Below are 18,771 nucleotides of genomic sequence, written 5' to 3'. Positions count from 1 at the left end.
TTTCATCTTATCTGTGACTACTGAGTTTGCTGAACAGCTTTTATGAAGAATTTGATGGGGAAAAAACCATTTGGAAGTCCAAGTTAGCAAAGTCTACTGGACCATTTCTATCCACATATGTATTTAAAATTCTAAACAGTTAGTGAAACTGGATATACTTTATTGAAACTGGTGATTTTCTTCTCAACAGAATTTGCCCTTTTACTTGCTTGAAAATGTTGACATTAATAACACACTATACCAATACATCTGGAACTGGTATTAGTCTAATTTGCCTACAATTTCCTGAATCTCACTTTACAAACTAGAGTGTTTAGTAATTATAAGGAAATATTTATACAAACATTTTAGGGAGGAAGGCTATACATTAGAAAGTTTGGTAAGGAAGAAGGTAGATGACTTCAGACAGTGGAAGTTAGGCAGAAAGAAAACTAAGAAGGAACTTCTGACAGCAAAGTGATCTGCTAGATGGTAAGAAGCAAAAACAAACAAACAAAAACCCTAACCCTAACTATATGAAGCTTACTGAAGCAAATACCAGACTTCCTAACTGATTCTTAGAACCAGGGACGAAGTAGGTCACAAGAACATGGTGTAAGTAGCTTGTAGATAATCAAGGAACACAATCAGAACTATAAATGATCCACTTTAGTATGAGTTGGTAGCGTATGCCTTTCCTGCTAACCAGGACCTTTTCCCAAACTGAGATGGCACCTTGAAGCCCAACTTATGGGGACTGCCTGTATTGAGCAAAAGAATTTACCTGTTGCTATCTGAAAGGCAGAAGCTCATTATTTTTACTTCAGTCTCAAAAATCAGCAACGTTACTATAAACGTGTATATTCATAACACAGGTAGTCCTTACCTAATGACCGCAATTGGGACCAGAACTTCCATCCCTAAGCAATGCAGTCATTAGGTGAAATGTCACGTGACTGCATCACTTAGTGACTGCAATCCCGGCAGTCCCAGTTGCTGTCGTTAAGTGAACGCCCCAGTCATTAGGCAAGACAATTTCCTGCTGACTTCCCCCAGTCGATTCAGTGGGGAAGCTGGCAGGAATTTGCAAGTCCCAGGTGCTGCCGGGTGGGGGACAGCAAGGGGGTGCATGGGAGGGTCAGGGAGGGTATGCAGGGCTGCAGTGTGGGTTGGTGTGTGAGGGCCTCAGAACTACTTGGATTTTCAGCCCCAGAGGCTTTTGAAAGTTCTGCACTCTGGGCTGAAAATCCTCCGTGGCTGAAAATCCTGCATGGATTTCAGCATGAATCTTTTTCAGGCAGCCCCCAAATCTCTGTGTACTAAGCAGCAGGATTTTGGCATAGGGCATTTAGTGCACGGAGCTTTGGGGAAGCCTCTCCACTCTAGGGCTGAAAATCCTCCATGGCTGAAAATCCTACTTGGGTTTTGGCACAAAGCTTTTTCAGGCAGCCCCCAGAGATGAGAGGGAGTCCTCTCAGCAGGCAGGAATGGCTTGCAACCTTCCCTGCCAGCTTCCTCCAAGCTAAGTCAATGGGAAGTGGGCAAGGAAGATTGCAAGTCGTTGGGGTAAGTCTCCCCCTCTGGCCTTTCTTCACTTGCATGCACTGTGCCCTCCTTCCCATACCCTCCCATGCCCTCTTTCCTCAGCCTCCCTGTGTTCGCACACATACATGCACACAAGCATCCCGCACCCTCTTTCCATGGCCTACCTGCAACTGCACACATGCATGCATGTACCATGTGTCATCTTTCCTCAGCCTCTGTGCTCGCACACACATATGCACTTCCATGCCCTCTTTCCACAGCTTTCCTGCAATTACACGCACCCTGCACACTCTTTCCATGGCCTCCCTGCGATCACATGTACCCCACAACCTCTTTCCAGGCCTTTCTGAGCTTGCACACATGCACCCCGCATGCTCTTTCCACATCCTTTCTGAGCTCACACCACACCGAGCACCCTTCCCTGTCTCGTGTGCAGCCCACGCCAGGCCTCCCAGGGCCTCCCCCACCACCTGTGGCACCTCCACGCTCCTTACCTGGGACTCTCTTCGCTTCCCACTTAATGACCTGCACATCTTGGGTTACAATGACAGCCAGGACTGCCTGGATTGCTGTTGCTAAGCAGTGCATTCACATAATGTCACACTTTATGACAGCATTGCTGAGCAACAGCAATCCCAGTCCCAATTGCAGTTGTAACTCAAGGACTACTTATACTTTAAGACACTTCTCTTCAAACAGTCCAAATGCTTCTCTAATCAATATCTTTCTTCTGATCTACAGGTGGTCCTTGTTTAATGACCACTCATTCAGTGACCATTCAAACTTATGACAGTGCTGAACAACTGGTAGTTATGACAGGATCTCACACTTGCAGCCATCACAGTGTCCCCGTGGTCATATGAACGTGATTTGTGACCTTCCTTGACAGTTTCCTACAAGCAAAGTCAATGGGGAAGCCCGCAGGAAATTGGGAGTTAGAGTCACGTGAAGTCCTCATATAACAATGGCAGCTGGACTGCCAGAACTGCCATCGGTAAGCAGCACAGTCACATGGTTTTTTGACTTATGACCATGTCACTTAACAACCACTTTCTGGTCTCATTTAGCATCATTTTTATTGCTTTTTTATTGTCTTAATGAAATGATGGATATATGACCTTTTAAAATAATCTTTTTTGCATTCCTTACTCTTGCCTTTCTTTAGGGCATGATGCCTTTTTTTGCTCATTGAACTCATCTGAGTAACATTTTTAGAAATACATCATCCTATGGGGATCCTAGAGTGTTCTTTTGAAACGTGCTAAGGTTGATCAACATAATATAAGATGAAAACAATATATGTATGTGGGTAGTGTGTGCATAATATAAGTGTGTGTGTGTATATATATGTATATATTTACCTTTCTCTGTTGAATTTCAGGGAATGCAATATAGCTGGTCTCTTCTGACGCAAGTTCCATAAGTGTAAGGTATCATCAGCCAAGGCACTCACAAGGGCACCCTTAAAAGAGAAAAATAAGTTTAACGATGGAATCTATAGAGATTTAAGGACACTTTTTAGGAAAACCAGTCCTACAATAGCAATTGAAAGATAAACTCAAGATATTTGAAGTTACTGATTTTGCAAATACAAAATGGCAAGATTATTGTCATTAATTTTCCTTTATTTCTGATTATGTCATTTAGAGTTAATCATTTGATATTAGAATCCCAATGTAGCTTTGAAAAGAACATCACCTTCTGATCTCCTTTATTTGTATGCATAAAATAAAGAGGCAGTACACAATTCAAAGAGGCTTTGAATGAAAAAATACGGTTTGCCATTTTACCCAATTAGTATATACACTAATTTTAAAAAGTAATAGAAATTCCTACAACTCATTATCCAATAATTGTTTAGTTCAGGCAGAGGCATTTTTTTCAATTTACATTTAATCATACGTAATAACAAATTTTTAATAATAAAAAGACAGCACAAATAAAAATATCAACAACCACAAGCAAACACTACCAAGAGGGGAAAGAACATATAATCTTAATGATTTTAAACATCCATATTCAGTATTATGTTAAAAATGACATTTGGATAGGTGGAGATACTCACAATAAACTAATTTTTTAATTCAGCAACAAATAGAGACCAAACTTTAATTTAAAGAATCCTTAGTGAATGGGGTTTTTTTTAAGCAAGCAAATCACAAATTCTTCTCGCACTTTTAAATACTATGATAATATAATACAAGTTTCTAAATTATCTAAAAAAAAAAAAACTCGGTAAAGGAATCAGACACGAATTATACCATAAGTTTACAAACCTCATTGATCAAAAACTGAAGCTGGATTACTGCAGCACCACTATCATGTTGGCAGTAGCATTCAACTCCAGGCCGACCAAACCTGGCATTCGTTTAATTAAGGAACATAAAATATATAAGCATGTGAAAAATTGGAAACTCTTCAAAACTTTACAGATCCTTTATCTATTAACTAACTGCTTCTATGATAGAAATAATAATCTACTGCAACCTTTCACTGAACCAACATGGAAGATGAATATTTCCCCTCTATTTTAATATATAAGTAAAATATGATATTAAGACTTGTTAATATGTAGATTTCATTGTCATCAATATTTTTGAGTCACCAGTTTAGTTTTCGTTTTCAAAACATACACAGTACTTTTATTTTCTTATATAAAAATGTATAGAATACTGTAGCATATAAAACTGAAAAGCTGAATAATCATATGATTATGATGATTTTAATATTTTAGAAATAATCTCAATCCAACTAAAATGTAGTTGAAATGAGTGAAGTTAAAACTCCACTATCATGAAAAGGTATGACAATGAAATCAGAGGGTTATACAAGACTTATTTATTTTTGCATAGCCTTTAACATTCCAAAATAAATAATATAGTATAAAGAATGTAATCAAATATTTTATTTAAACTGCTTTTAGTTGTCAACAAAAAGCATGAAAAATTAATAACACAATACTTTTTAGCTTCATTTATTAAACCAGAGCTTTATAGCAATGAAAAGTTTTCCAATTTAAAAAGTGATTCAATTAAGACCAAACAAGATATAACAGCACTCATATGAACTACAGATTAGTAAATTCTTTTCAGCAAGAAATAGCAGTATAAATAATGAAGAATCTAACTCACACTGGTAAATATGGAATGAATGTGGAAAAAATATTAATAGCTAAAAGCTCACTGATAATGCAAAGAACAGTGCCCAAATGATCTAAACTTACAACTTCATTATTCAAATAAAAACTTCAAGAAAAGGAATACTTAATCTACTCATGAAATGACTTGTCATCTGAAAAACTAACATATGTTTAAATCACACATTGTGTCATCTCTGAGTGGACTACACTGGGTTTCAAAAATAAGAGTCTATTTAATCTGGAGAATTTGTACTGAATCCAGGTACAAACAGAACTCTGAATCAGATCAGAAAGAACAATACTGGCTATAAATGCACACTTCATTGATGCTAGTGCTTTCAAAGTGGTCTGCTTCATGCATACACACTATACCTTTTCTATACATTTAAGGAATACACATTCATTTCAAATAATGGTTATAATGGTAGTTGGTGGGGGTTAAAGGTTTTTCATGGTTTATTTTTGTTTTATAACTATGACTTCAGAACTGTTTGATGATAGATTATACAAATGATAGATTATACAGATCATGACATTCCCCTGGCAATCTTAACACTGGATTGAGGTAAACCTCACCAAATCAATTATTTGATCAGTTCTAAATAGTACTGTAATATCTACCAAGATTTAGGCATAAAATAATAGTGTTGGGGTTTTATAACCTTTTAAATGCTATTTTTAAAAAGGTACTGCAAAACCAAATATTTCAAATTAAGCTTTACTTCAGTACATATTGCATCCTCATGTCATTAAAATGATATCAAAAAAACAAATGTTGGTTTAACAATCTACAAAGAAACACAAGATGTAATCACAGGATGTCAAAGGATCCTGACAAAGGATATTATTCTCCAGTACACCATTTTTATTTTACAGTGAATTTAATATTTCCTTTAGCACTTCATTGCTAGCAATAGGAATACATCCTGTAACATATTTGAAATATCACAAATTTGCAGATGTCCCACTTAAGATTTAAACTGATTCAAGGACCAAACTAGAAACAGCTTTAATATTTCACGCTAAATCTCTGGTTCAGCTCACATATGGAGTGCAACTCAGACTATTTTCTAGCTTTGGCCCCTTGGAACTTGTTCAGTCCAAATTCCTCAGGATGGTGTTTCAGGTGTGTTGTTGTGTTTTTAATGCAACCTTACAACTTAAATCAGGTTTGATGAAGGTAAAGGCCAGAGTGTGGCTTTCAATTTTCACCTACCAGCTAAAACTTGTCTTCCTACCTGAGGGCCTTTCTCCCCTGATACTCTGAGATAATTATAGATCCTTTTAGATGTCCTCCCTTGAAAACAAATTACAGAAATATTACAAGTGAATTAAATGGAACTTATTTCTGGATAAAGTTGTAAGATGCTAAAATATTAAATTACTTCTAATAAGCATTTATTTACCATGAACACAATAATGTAAAGGTAGAAGCTGAATACAGTTGCGAATGCTTATCATTGGCTCCTTTTCAAAGCAGATTTAGGAACTCAGGGGGGAGTCACAATTCTGTGCCCTGAACTTATCTATATTTTTCATTAAAGTCTTGGATGAGGAAGTAGGATGTACAGGTAGTCCTCGCTTAATGACCATTTAACGACAGTTCAAAATTATGATGGTCTTGGAAAAAGTTCTTTATGACCTGTACTCGCATTTATGATTATTGCAAACCACTGCACCACCCCATGGTCATGTGATCGCAATTTGCAACCTTTTTTATGATGGCTGTTAAATGAATCACCATATTTGTTAAGTGAATCATGTGGTTGTTAAGTGAATTCTGGCAAAAAAAGTCCATTGGGGAAGCTGAATTTGCTTAATGACCACATGGTTTGCTTAATGACCATTGTAAAAATGGTCATAAAATCGGGTCCAGTAACATGGTGACTCATTTAATGACCGCCCCACTTAACAACCACTTTTCTGGTCCTTATTGTGGTCGTTAAGACAGGACTACTTGTATTCTTACTAAATTTACTGATGATACAAAATTTGATAGAAAACTTAATATCCTAGAAGTTAGGAACAGCACTCAAAACTATTTTGATAGGTTAGAGAAACAGGCTGAAACTAACAGAATGAAATTTAAGACAGACAAGTGCAGTTTAGTGCAATTAGGAAACAAAAATAAAATGCACAGGTATAAGATTGCAAGGGCTGAAGCTGGCAAAGACAGAACCAAAAGTTCTCAAGCCAGGGAAGACAAGTAATGGTTCCTGCCTCACCAAATTCAGCCCTTATAAGGATAGGGGACAGCTGGCTTTGCAACAGTATTTGTGATATGAATATTGGAATAAAACCTGGTTACATAATGAATGTGAGTCAGTAGTATGATCTGGGTACAACAAGAGGCCAAATGCACTTTTAAGTTGCATCAATACCGAAATCACAAAAAGTAATACGGGTAGTCCTCGTTTAGCAACCACAATTAGGACTGGTAACTTGGTAATTACGCGAAGCGGTCACTAAGTGAAACTGCGACTATACTTATGATCTTACTTCAACTTTCCTTTGTTTTACAGACTTGTGAAGGTTGTAAATGCAAGGACTGGTCACAAAGTTACTTTTTCACCGCTGTCATAACTGCGAATGGTAGCTAAATGAGGCAGTCACTAAACAAGGACTACCTGTAGTTACACTTCATTCTGCATTGGTCAGACCCAGTGGTGTTGTGGTAAATTTTTAACAACTGGCTTTCACCAACACTGCCGGCTCCATTGCCACTGCCCTGCTACTAACTGCAGAACAGCTAATCACTGCACTAGCCATTGTGGCTCTGCTCTGCTCTCAACTAGTCCACAAAATTCCAGAAAATTTAACAATCGTCTCTTGCAAGTCAGTACAAGCTGGCTCCAGCACACTACTTGTTAGACTCCACCTTGAGAACTGTATCAGTTTCTGGAGACCATGCTTTAAGATGAATTCAAGTAATATGGAGCAGATTCAGAGAAAGACAGTAAAGATGATCAGGGAACTAGAAACTTATTTATATTTTGAATTTCGATACCGCCCATCTCCTGAGGAAGTGACTCTGGGCAATTCACAATAAAACAACAAATAAATATTAATTAAAATACAATAAAAACAGTATAAAAATACAATAAAACCAAATACATACACAAATAATAATATCTTCCAAGATGCTGGTGATCGATAAGATGTTAACATACGGGAACATCTTCAAGGTGCTAGCCACCCCCAGGGTTGGTTGCCCCTTTTCTCGCCCCATGCCAGTTGGCAGAGCCAGGTCTTGACTGCTTTCTGGAAGGACAAGAGAGTTGGGGCCTGCCTCAACTCTGGGGGAAGGGTATTCCATAGGGCGGGGGCCACAGCAGAGAAGGCTCTTTCTGGACCCCACGAGTCAACATTCCTTCATTGATGGGATCTGCAGAATACCCTCTCTGCTTGACTGGGTGGGATGGGTCAATATAATGGGGGTAAATTTAATTTAAATTTAATTTAAATTTAAAAGTAATTTAATATTTTAGCATCTTACAACTAATCCTTATGAAGAGATTTAAATAAATGTTTAGTCCTAAGAAGGAAAGAATGAGATATATGATATAGTACTCTCTAAATACCTGAAGTATCTGGAAAATGATCAAGATTTCTTTCATCCCAGGATGCAGGATATGGAGCAATAGCAGGATATGGAGCAATAGAACTGTTGCACAAAAGTAGATTCCAATTAAATATAAGAAAAAGCTACCCAGTAGATTAAAAGTGAAAGCAATTACCCAGAGATATGATATATTTGAAGATATTGCTGGAGATGTTCAGACTGAAGTTGAACAACTGTCTAGGAAGGTTGCTTTCATTTATATTCCTGCACTGATAAGGGTTTGGATCCAATGGTCTAATAGCCTTTCCTATACTAAGATTCCAACTGACAAATTGGACAAACTTCTAAAGTTTATTTTCAGACATTTAAGCAGCTGTCCAGACTTTCATCCATTTAAGTTTAACCACTGAACACTTATTTTTTTCAAAATGTATGTTGAGCTAGATACTTTGAAAATGATTAAGTCTGAAGTGGTATAAAGGTCCTGTAAATAAATAAATAAATAAATAAATAAATAAATAAATAAATAAATAAATAAAAAACAACTGAAGAGAACAGGAAGCTAAGTTACTAAATGTGAAGCATTCATTCAGCTCTGAATACTACATAATTATCAGAAATGCTTTCACATAATTTAGCACAATCCTAAATTTAAAACTAGAAACTGCCATGGATAGACTTCTATTACAAAGCAAGAGTAGCAACTATATGTCACAGAAACTTCAAATCACAGTTGCAGACTTACTATTACTAACAACCAGGACATGGAAACCAATTACAATTCCTTCTATATACCTCCTGCTATTCAACAGCAGCAAATTACACTCATTCATTGCTTATATTAAGCACAATCCATAGCTTATTTATTCAAATCTATTTTATTTTCCTCAATGGATCTTACTTTGGCTTTGTCTCCTCAAACAATGTTAAATTAAAAATGTAATACAGTAGTCAAACTAACTGTTCTAAAACAATTTCTACACAGAAATCAAAGAGACAACTACATTCCCACCATAATCAATTTATTTACTACAAAAATATTAGCACAACTTCTCTATGGTATCCAATTACATCCTATTTGTAACTTCAACACCTATAAAAAATTCAGACAGGATTTTTAAGAGCTCTTTTTATTACACCAAGATGCTTTCCTATCTGCAACACTGAAATTAGAAGGTGTCTCCCTAGAACAGAATCATGACATTTGCCCAGATCAGGATTAAGCTGACAACTATTAGCAGCACTGGAAAGACAAATCCAAGTGGTGGTACAGCATTGTAGCCAAACTGCAAACTAGAAACTTTCCCTGGATAAACTGCTAACAAGGCAAGGAGACAGAAGATATAGAGCCACGAAGTGAACTAAGTCAAACTTCTAAGATTAATTAGAGTATTAAGTATTACTCTGATCTTCTCTAAGAGGTCAATACAAGTAATACTTACTCATCCTAAGTATCCTTGGGCTTTTACTAGAATTTGCATCAATGCTCTCCCCTCAGCAGTTTTAGAACAAAGATTTAATAATATCTCAGCCATGCAGTGATGATGCCCTTGTGAATCTTGGGAGATTGACTCAACTGAACATGTGATTTTGTACTGTAAATTTTATACTGACCTCTGCTTAAGGCTAATGCAAAGATTCCAGGTCACCTAGATTATTTTTATATTCATTGACTCTGAGTAGATCAAAATCCAAAGGTGACATGCTGGTGCAAAATACATTTTTCAAGAACTTGTATTATGTTATCTTTAGGAGGGTTGAATTAATGTAACTATTACAGCACTGTCATGTTCTGGCTGTATTTTCTTAAGGCATTGCTAATCTAGGATCATAATGAAGTATGAATACATATAGCAATGCACAAAAATCTTCCAAAAATATAAGGGCTATAAAACATCTGGCTCTCAATGTCTGGTGCATCCAGAATACTGATTAAATACTGAGAATCCTCAATAGAAAAATAGCCACACTTTATGACAACTTGCCTAGGATTTCATTGACACTTTATCCCAGAAGGGCCATTACTGTTTTTCAGCACAAATCTGTAGGGTACGTGAGAAATATTTTGTTACTGCGGGTGTTCATTGTAACATAATACTTAAATTGTGAAACAATTGTCAAAGTACAATAAAAAAATAAAACCTTCTGGTTTAGTCATGATTTTCTTTTATTTTCATTTATATTTTTTTCCTTGGCATACATCTTTTTTATTGTTCTATCTCAGCATTGTTAGCTGCCTGAATTCAGTAGCATATAAGCACAAGTATGAGACAGAGAGCCAGTTTGGTGTAGTGGTTAAGGCATAAGGATAGAAACCAGGCGACTTTGAGTTCTAGTCCTGCCTTAGGCACAAAGCCAGTTGGGTGACCTTGGGCAAGTCACTCTCTCTCAGCCCTAGGAAGCAGGCAATGGCAAACAACTTCTGAAAAACCTTGCCAAGAAAACGGCAGGGACTAGTCTAGGCAGTCACCAGGAGTCAACACTGACTCGAAGGCACCAAAAAAAAAAAAAAAAGGAAAAAAGAGATAGGTGAGACAGCCAGTTTGGTGCAGTGGTTAAGGCATAAGGATAGAAACCGGGAGAATCCTCAGAAAGATAGATCAAACACCAAATGGTTTCCTAGCCATTTCAGCATGCTTTTCTGTTTAGTGCATTGTTTCAGGCCCTGTTTTGTAATGCCTAATACAAGGAATAAATGTGCACATATGGCAGTATGCTGAATAATGTAATCATCTGAAATACTTTCCTTCATTTTAGCTGCTGATCATGATGTATCACAACTCTATTAGAAAAGGACAGCTTTAGCAATATTTTGTTCTGTAACAAATAATGTACATACAAACATACATACATACATATACACAGGCACACACACACTTCAAATAAACTTATAATCTCTACTTTTAATATATTATCTGTATCACTTTAGTTTTCTTTGTGTGTGTGTGTGTGTGTGTGTGTGTGTGTGTGTCATTGAATGCATTCTGGTCTTTCACAGTAAATAAAGGTATTTCAGACTAAATCTATACAGGAACTTTATTTAAGCAACATGATCATCATAAATTTAATAGACAGTTCCACAAGTGCAACTAGCAAGTAAAAGGAAGATTCTCTAGGTTTGTCATTAGAATAGTAGGTCCAATTAAAACAACAGTATAAAACAAAATTAAAATATTAAGACAGCTTTATTATAGCTTCAAATGTAGTGCGCAAGCTAAGGTAGCTCTAACCCTGTACTTTTCATGCAAGTTATTATTGTGCTTATAAAGGAAGGTAATTAAATTTCTATGAAAATATAGAAAAATAAATATGAAAATTAAATATGAAATTTAATGCATTTTTCTATTGACAACTGCCTCCAGTAGTGGAAAGGAGAGACAATAATTCCCACTCCCCCATAAGTCCCTCAAATATTTTGACACAATTCCCTGCATATTTGATCATCTTTCTTCTGAAGAAAAGTCATAAATGTCAGTGAAAATACAACAGTGCTTTCCCACTATATTAGAAAATCATTACATAGGAGGTAGAGAATTTGAAACAGAATGGGATGAGTGAATAGGCCTTATACTTTCATTGTCTACAGAAAGGTCATTATCCAGAAAGTACCCCATACGTAGCCATATGGTAATTCTTTTTAATGGCAACTCTCCTATTTTACAGCATGGCATACATAAAATTAGAGTGATTCACCAAAATGGTAGAAATGCTGATGTCAAAGCAGACTGGGGCAAATCACATAGGCAAATTTGTCCTGTCTGCCATTTAAAACTCTTCACAAAATTCTGCTTCTAATATGAATTTTGGAGGGTCCAGTATATGCACCCACAAGATTTTTAAAAGCTTTTGGTGCTCATTCTTGTAAAAGGGACTTTTCGGTTTAGGACTGACAGGTCTACCCTCAAAAAAGAACAAACACTGTGATCAGCCTACATGTTGTTCACTCCTAACATCTTGTGAGGATCATGGGAGAAAATCTGAGAGAGAATCCTTAGATTAACCATATGCTCACCTTACATTTTGCATCTCCCATCACTGAAAGTAATAATTTTTATGATTGTCTTACCTGGCTATCTTAAGAACTATATTTTATTTTAAGGAAAAAGTGGGCAAAGTAACCTGTTATACTTCTCCCCATCCTCAATTCCTAACGTCACCTCTAGCACACTGCGAAAGAACTACTATCCCTTTCTGAAATTTGCCATAGATACTGCTCACTACTGAATCAACAGAATCAATGTCATTAATAAAAAAACAGAAAAGTCCTGGCCAATACTTTCCTTATTAGCTACTAAGTTGTAGCTCTTTGAAAAAGAAATGTTAACGGCATTTTGTTCAAAAATCCCTGCATCAATTTCTATTAAATTTGTCATTTCCTATAAATATCATCACATTATAGGTGCTTACATTTTTCCTCATACCAAAAACTTGCACTACAAAACTATTTTTCAGATTCCACTCCAGAATCAGGATAGGTCTGAATGGATTTCCCCAGACTGAGACTAATAAAGCATTTTAAAAGTTCTTAATATATTTCTATATTTCTGTTTTAACATATTTAATAGCACAACCAAGAAGAAAGAAAAAACGAAAAAAGAACCAAAAAATTTTACATACTTTGTAAAATCAAACAAGAATTTTCAAAATGACATTAGATTAATGCTACATATAAAAATAATCTTAACTATTATTGGAATTGAATTAATGATCAATAATTAACAAAAGTAGCCAATATATGATTTATAAAAAATTTTTTAAAGTTTCTATCAAATTTTTAAAACCCATCCTTAGTATGACACACAGACAATTCTAACATTTTAAATCCTTATGTTAAGAGAAACCCAAACTTCCAATGTAGTACAAATCCATGCACAGAATTAAAACCCATAAAGTTTCCAAGGTGAATTAAATCCTATATCAGACCCAGTGTTCAAATATTATTTTGGTCACAATGCATACTTCCACAACTTAGTCTGACATTCTTCTAGTGTAGAGACTAAGGAAGATAACCTTGACAGAGATAGGTCAGATTTGTTACCAAAGCAACAAGGAGAAAAACATAATTTACAGCCAAAACAAGCAGAAAGTATGCAGAAGCAGCTCAGACAGACACTTCTCTAATTCACATGATTATAGGAAGGGGAGGATGTACAGCATAATCAGACTTGCAAGATTCTGTTATTATAGCTACTCTCAATAAAGTAGTCTTAGCTTTCCTGTGGAGTTGATTCTTGGTCTCGTCTACCTGGTGGGGCTTGATAGAAGAAATTATGTGTTATTTACAGTAAGAACCATAAAATATCATGGCAGCTGTTATCATATAGTAAGCCAATTTCTTATACTTTGTAGGTATACAAGACTTAGTAATGTTTAACAGAAAAACAGCTGGCAGGAAGGAAAAATCAACATTTAAAGAATTGTTTCATTCTGTAATATATTATCTTCTAGAATTGTTGAGGTTTACAACATTCCACCAAAAAGGAAAAATATGTTACCTGATTATTGCATTTCCAACACTTTTTTGCATATGAATTATTTATTTCAGCAATAAACACTGGAGCAGTATACCTGTGATAAAACTTCTAACCATTTAATCTGACTGTATTATTCACAGTAAATTTCATATTTGTCTTCCATTAATATCCCTATTTTTGCCCATCAATTGTTATTTTTAAATTTATATCCATTTGAACATACAATCTATAATTTCTTTAGTTTCTAAATCATAGTTCAACAGGCATCCATATCACAAAGTCTACGAGTTTTCAGAATGCCTCCAAAATTGATTGCACAAGTTATACATGCAAAATTCAAGACATCCATTTGTCTCCAAAGCAATCTTTATTACAATGAATGGAATGTAAAAAGGAAGATGAAGCCCATGTTCCACTTTCCAGTTCAATAAAATATATAAATCTGAAGCTGAATCTAATTTAGGCAAACAGGAGGTGTAGAACCTCCTGCTGCAATTTTTTAGGGAAATTCACATTACTCTGTGAAAGATTTGAGATTCAAAAATTTCTGTGTTAAAATATGTACCTATTGAAATATATTAGAAGTTGCAGGCAACTTAAGAAATTAGCAATCCATATCACTCTCTTATATTTGTTATTGTTTGCTCAGAATACACTATTATCATTTTCTATATTACACATATGTAGCTATTAAGCTATTAAGATTTAGAAGCATGTTGCTTCTAAGATTTGGGTCTTAACTTCCATTCACAGAAAGGCAGTCTCATCTCTAACTTTTGTATCTCTCCAATACCCTTAGGAACTGGTTTTTCAAATTGTGTTCCACAGAACTTTAGGGTTCAGTAAGAGATCAAGGGCAGGGGGAAACATCATTCTAAAGTTGCTAATTTTCTAGAGCTTTTCCTCTTGACCAGGGTTTATTTAACTTACTAGTTCCAAGACCTGAAAAGGTGTGAAAACCCCTACTCTAGAAAATATGTTCCTAAGGTTCAAAGACCATACCAGCAAGGAAGTCAAATCAAGGAGGAAAAATATCAGAGTCCCTCTTTTAAATGAACAGAAGACATTTGAATTACAGGTATGATTTTGTGTTTAACTTGTTTATAAACTTTAAGACTGCCAAAGTAAGAAAAAATAAATCAGACTTTACTTCTATAAGCCATAAAGTACAAGCGATGTTGAATTTCATTTGTTTCTTGTTAGTGAATATATGTAGAACTCCACATATTGTTTTGTAGAAGATCAAGTATTTGTTTTAATTGTTTGGCAGAAATGCAGAATAGTGGATCAAGGGTTGTAATTCCCAAACCACACACACACTCATGCATTCTAAGCAACGCTTACTTGTGAACCTTTGTTTAATGGCTCAGCAGTTTAGGGAGTTAGTAGTGCTGTAATGAAAGCTACAGAAACAAATCACAAAAAGCCTATTCCATTATTATATTTTGTTTCATCATTTAGGCTCTACATTATTCTGGATTTATACACAAAAGAGTGTATACACTCTTCCACACACAGAGTGTTTCCAATTAAAAAACACTGTGCAGCAATTTAGTCTTTTCTCTCCCTTAATAAACTTTTATGGGAAGGAAAAAAAGATGGAAGTAACAAGACAACACAAGAGGGTCATAAAGAAGATAAAATCTTGCCTATAATATTCTAGGTAAGCGCACAATAAAAGTTGAAAGCAGCTAGTCCCAAAAATCATTAATCTACAATCTGTAGTCACTGTACCAACCCGAAGTTAGAGAGATCTGCCTAACACTTACCTAAAATACTATATCATGCTGAAGCAGAAAATCAAAAAGAACTTTCCAGAAATGAAGTCTAAACATATTTGCTTCCTTCCAAAAGCATATGATATTGCCACTTCTTGATTATTAAGGGGTAACATTGTTTTTTAGGAAAACAAATAATTCACCTCCAACCTACTTAATCTGAATGCAAGAGAGTGCAGAAGAATTTTCCATGATTGACTTTGTACCCTCAGAACTGGGTCTTACTATTTATCCTTGCATGCATCTTCATTTTTAATTACACAAAAAGAGTAACAACCCAACAACTATCCAGCACACCAAATATAAAGGGTTTTCTGAAAATGCATTTATTGTGGAATCACAGTACCTCGAACAGAAGTTTATGGCCCATTTTGACAACATCTTCCACTCAGAATATCACTATCCATAATTTTTTCATTACCATAAAAATCAATTTTTTGAAAGAAAGATGGATTAGGTACACAATGGTTTCGATTGTTAGCATTAGGAGCCTTCTAACTGGAAGTATCCGAAGTATGTGCGTGGGGCAACTACGAAATGGGCTAGTAAGGCAAAGGAAAAAAAGATGGAGGCAAAGAGGAAGATACCAAATATTAGAAAATTTTACAGTGGAAATGTACTCCTCTAAGAAGCTGAAGAAAAGACAGCAAGTTTCAGATAAATTACATTAGACATAATTTGAAATAATGGAAGAAATTGAAGGCAAGGAAATGTTGACTTGGAAATGTCATTATCTATCTATCTATCTATCTATCTATCTATCTATCTATCTATCTATCTATCTATCTATCTATCGCCTAAGACAACCAGCAGGACATGGTAGTAACATCACTGGTAGAGGAAGGTTAGATTTTGGGCCTTTGGGGGTCAGGTATTTTTCTTCCTTAAAAAAAAGGTCAGTATGTACATATTAGAGATTAATTTGTAAAAGAGAGAGATGGGGAAAATCACACCTCTTAAAATTGCCATTTTGCTGCCCCTTTTTCTGGAGAATTCCAAGGGGAAAGAGATTGCCCATCTCTGAATCTATACCGGAAACAGGGATCATGACTTTAAATCAACTATTATGTAATGTCTATTTTAAGGATTTTTCCCAACTTCAAATTGAATTTGGTCTTCCCAATTCACAACAGAGGAGATATTTCCAGCTTAAGCATGTTTTAGCAGATCAAATTGTAGCAGATACTTTGGCTACCTGAACTGGGTTCTTACTTGATGGAATCAATGACAGAATTAAAACCTATAACATAGAGTATCTCTATCAAATATTTCAAGAATATTTTTACAGTGGACATTTCTGGAGAGCTAGTTTGGTGCAGTGGTTAAGATGCCAGCCTAGTAACCTGGAGACTGTGAGTTCCAGGCCTCCCTTAGTCAGCAGTGTGACTTTGGGCCAGTCACTCTCAGCCCAACCCATCTCACAAGGTTGTTGTTGTGGGGAGAGTAGGAGGCAGGAGTATTAGGTATGTTCACCACCTTGAGTTATATATTTAAAAAGCAGATAAAAAATAATAATAATTCAAGTCTTTCTTTAATGTGTTTAAGCATTTTCTGAAGATTTTAGGAGTTCAGGAGACTTTGGCTGAACTACCCAATCATTTACACTTTCCTAAGATGCTTCTGCATTTAGTTTCTATTTTAAATGTGTTTATTTATAAAGCACATAACTATAAAGCAAGAGAAATACAAAATATAAATACGTTTTATATAAATACATTCACATCTACAATTTACTTCTAACTAATTTTATACAAATAGTGGCACCACCACATATTAAATTCTCAAAGAACTGTCCCAGTACTACTTATTTTAATAGAGAGACCGGAAACAGAAATATATTGATGCATTCAGCTTCCACCAATTATTAAAGATCTATATACAGTGCTCTAAATATATCTAGGGCTCCTAGTACTGAACAAGATGACCATGTGATAAATTAAAAGAAATTACATTATAAGGAGAAGAGAGGTTCAACATCTATTGCCCACAAGAAAAGCTTTTGTATCAGCATTATACAAACAAGTCAGTAAGATAATAAAAAATGTTTTCTGGAAAATGATAGTGATATACAAGCATCTCTGATAGCCTTACTCTTTGAAAAGAAACCCTAAAATATTTCTAATAACTGTCATTCATAAATACATCCTTGCCAACACACACTGAAGCAGAAAGAATAGATTTAAATACTAGAAAGAGAGGGAGAAACATGTAATGCAAAATAATATGTTTAAAAGGGAATTCAATCCAAACTTCTAGAAGTATCCAAAGATTAGTCCTCAAAGTTTTTTTGATAAAATCATTTTTGAAAAGCACCATAAAGGTTTTGTTACTCTCTTCAAAACTCAACTATTAAGATTAAATACAAAAGTTCACAATGGGTATTTTGTAGGACTGTCTTTTGGGAGTTAAAGTTTTCATTTATAAATCTATTAAATCTTTCTTTGGAACGTCTAAAAACAAAATCATCTTCTTTAGCATGGCACTTTTCCTCTTACTTTGCTGCAACTGTTGGCTTAATCTATATACTACTAAAACTCTCGTGTCTGTCATCTTCAACTGGACAAAACAGTGAGTCATAAGGCAACAATTTTTGAACCAAGGTACCAAAAATGGGCTAAATTACAGAATGCGTCCAAAATCCGGCCGTGGGATTGAAATTAGGGAAATTTGTGGCTGCTTTAGCACTACTGTGCTGCTGCACTGCCGTGGTCAGCCCAGGTCACATGATCATCGTGGTCATATCCCTGACCACCTTCCCACCTCCTCTGTACCCTGCACCCAATCAGCTGGGCAAGTGGCAATAGGCTGCTTTGGAAACAAGGCAGAAGCTTGAAATCTCTTAACAGTTGTGGGCACTGAGAGAAGGATGAGGGAGCGACTTGGATGCCTGCTGGCGAAGTAAGGCTGGCTGCAGGGTGCCAGTGGTTGATGGGTGAACCCTCTTCCTCCCTCAAGGGAGGGGGCCCTTGGGGACATGCAAGAACGGGGGGCGGGAGTGCAGTTTTCTTCATGGTCCATGGCTCCCTTTGTTCCACCTCTCCCCAGCAAAGTGGCAGGCAGTTCCACTGGTCAGCTGAGGCGGCGGCGGCGGCAGCTTCACTGGGGCTCTCCTGAGGGTTGTGAGGGGAGGGCAAATGGTACAAGCTTACATTATATGTGGGGAGGGAGGAGGAGGGAGAGAGGGAGGGAAGAGGGGATCCCCAACCTCCTTCTTACTTCTCTCTGATCCCTGTATCCAATTGGCTGGCAGCAAGGCCCAACGGGTGAGCAGTGATTGGTTGCTTTGAAACCAAG

General features: G+C 36.1%; 1 protein-coding gene across 3 annotated transcripts in view; it reads right to left on the bottom strand.

Annotated features, from left to right (window-relative positions):
* The window catches only part of STXBP5 (syntaxin binding protein 5), a 121,545-nt gene that overhangs the window by 90,717 nt on the left and 12,057 nt on the right, over positions 1 to 18,771 (bottom strand). For all 3 annotated transcript variants that reach the window (XM_088141807.1, XM_088141810.1, XM_088141812.1), the window contains exons 3-4: positions 3,801 to 3,882; positions 2,886 to 2,986 (exon numbers count right to left, since the gene is read on the bottom strand). In XM_088141807.1, the coding sequence (XP_087997933.1) occupies positions 2,886 to 2,986; positions 3,801 to 3,882 (183 nt within the window). The remainder of the gene's footprint in view (positions 1 to 2,885; positions 2,987 to 3,800; positions 3,883 to 18,771) is intronic.

The sequence above is a fragment of the Python bivittatus genome, unplaced genomic scaffold (assembly GCF_059951505.1).
Source record: "Python bivittatus isolate LINGU-HERP-01145 unplaced genomic scaffold, Pbiv_v1 ctg000020_np1212, whole genome shotgun sequence".
In the NCBI taxonomy this organism is placed as follows: Eukaryota; Metazoa; Chordata; class Lepidosauria; order Squamata; family Pythonidae; genus Python; species Python bivittatus.
The sequence above is the reverse complement of the archived record's forward strand: the minus strand, read 5'-3'. Positions and strand labels throughout refer to the sequence as shown.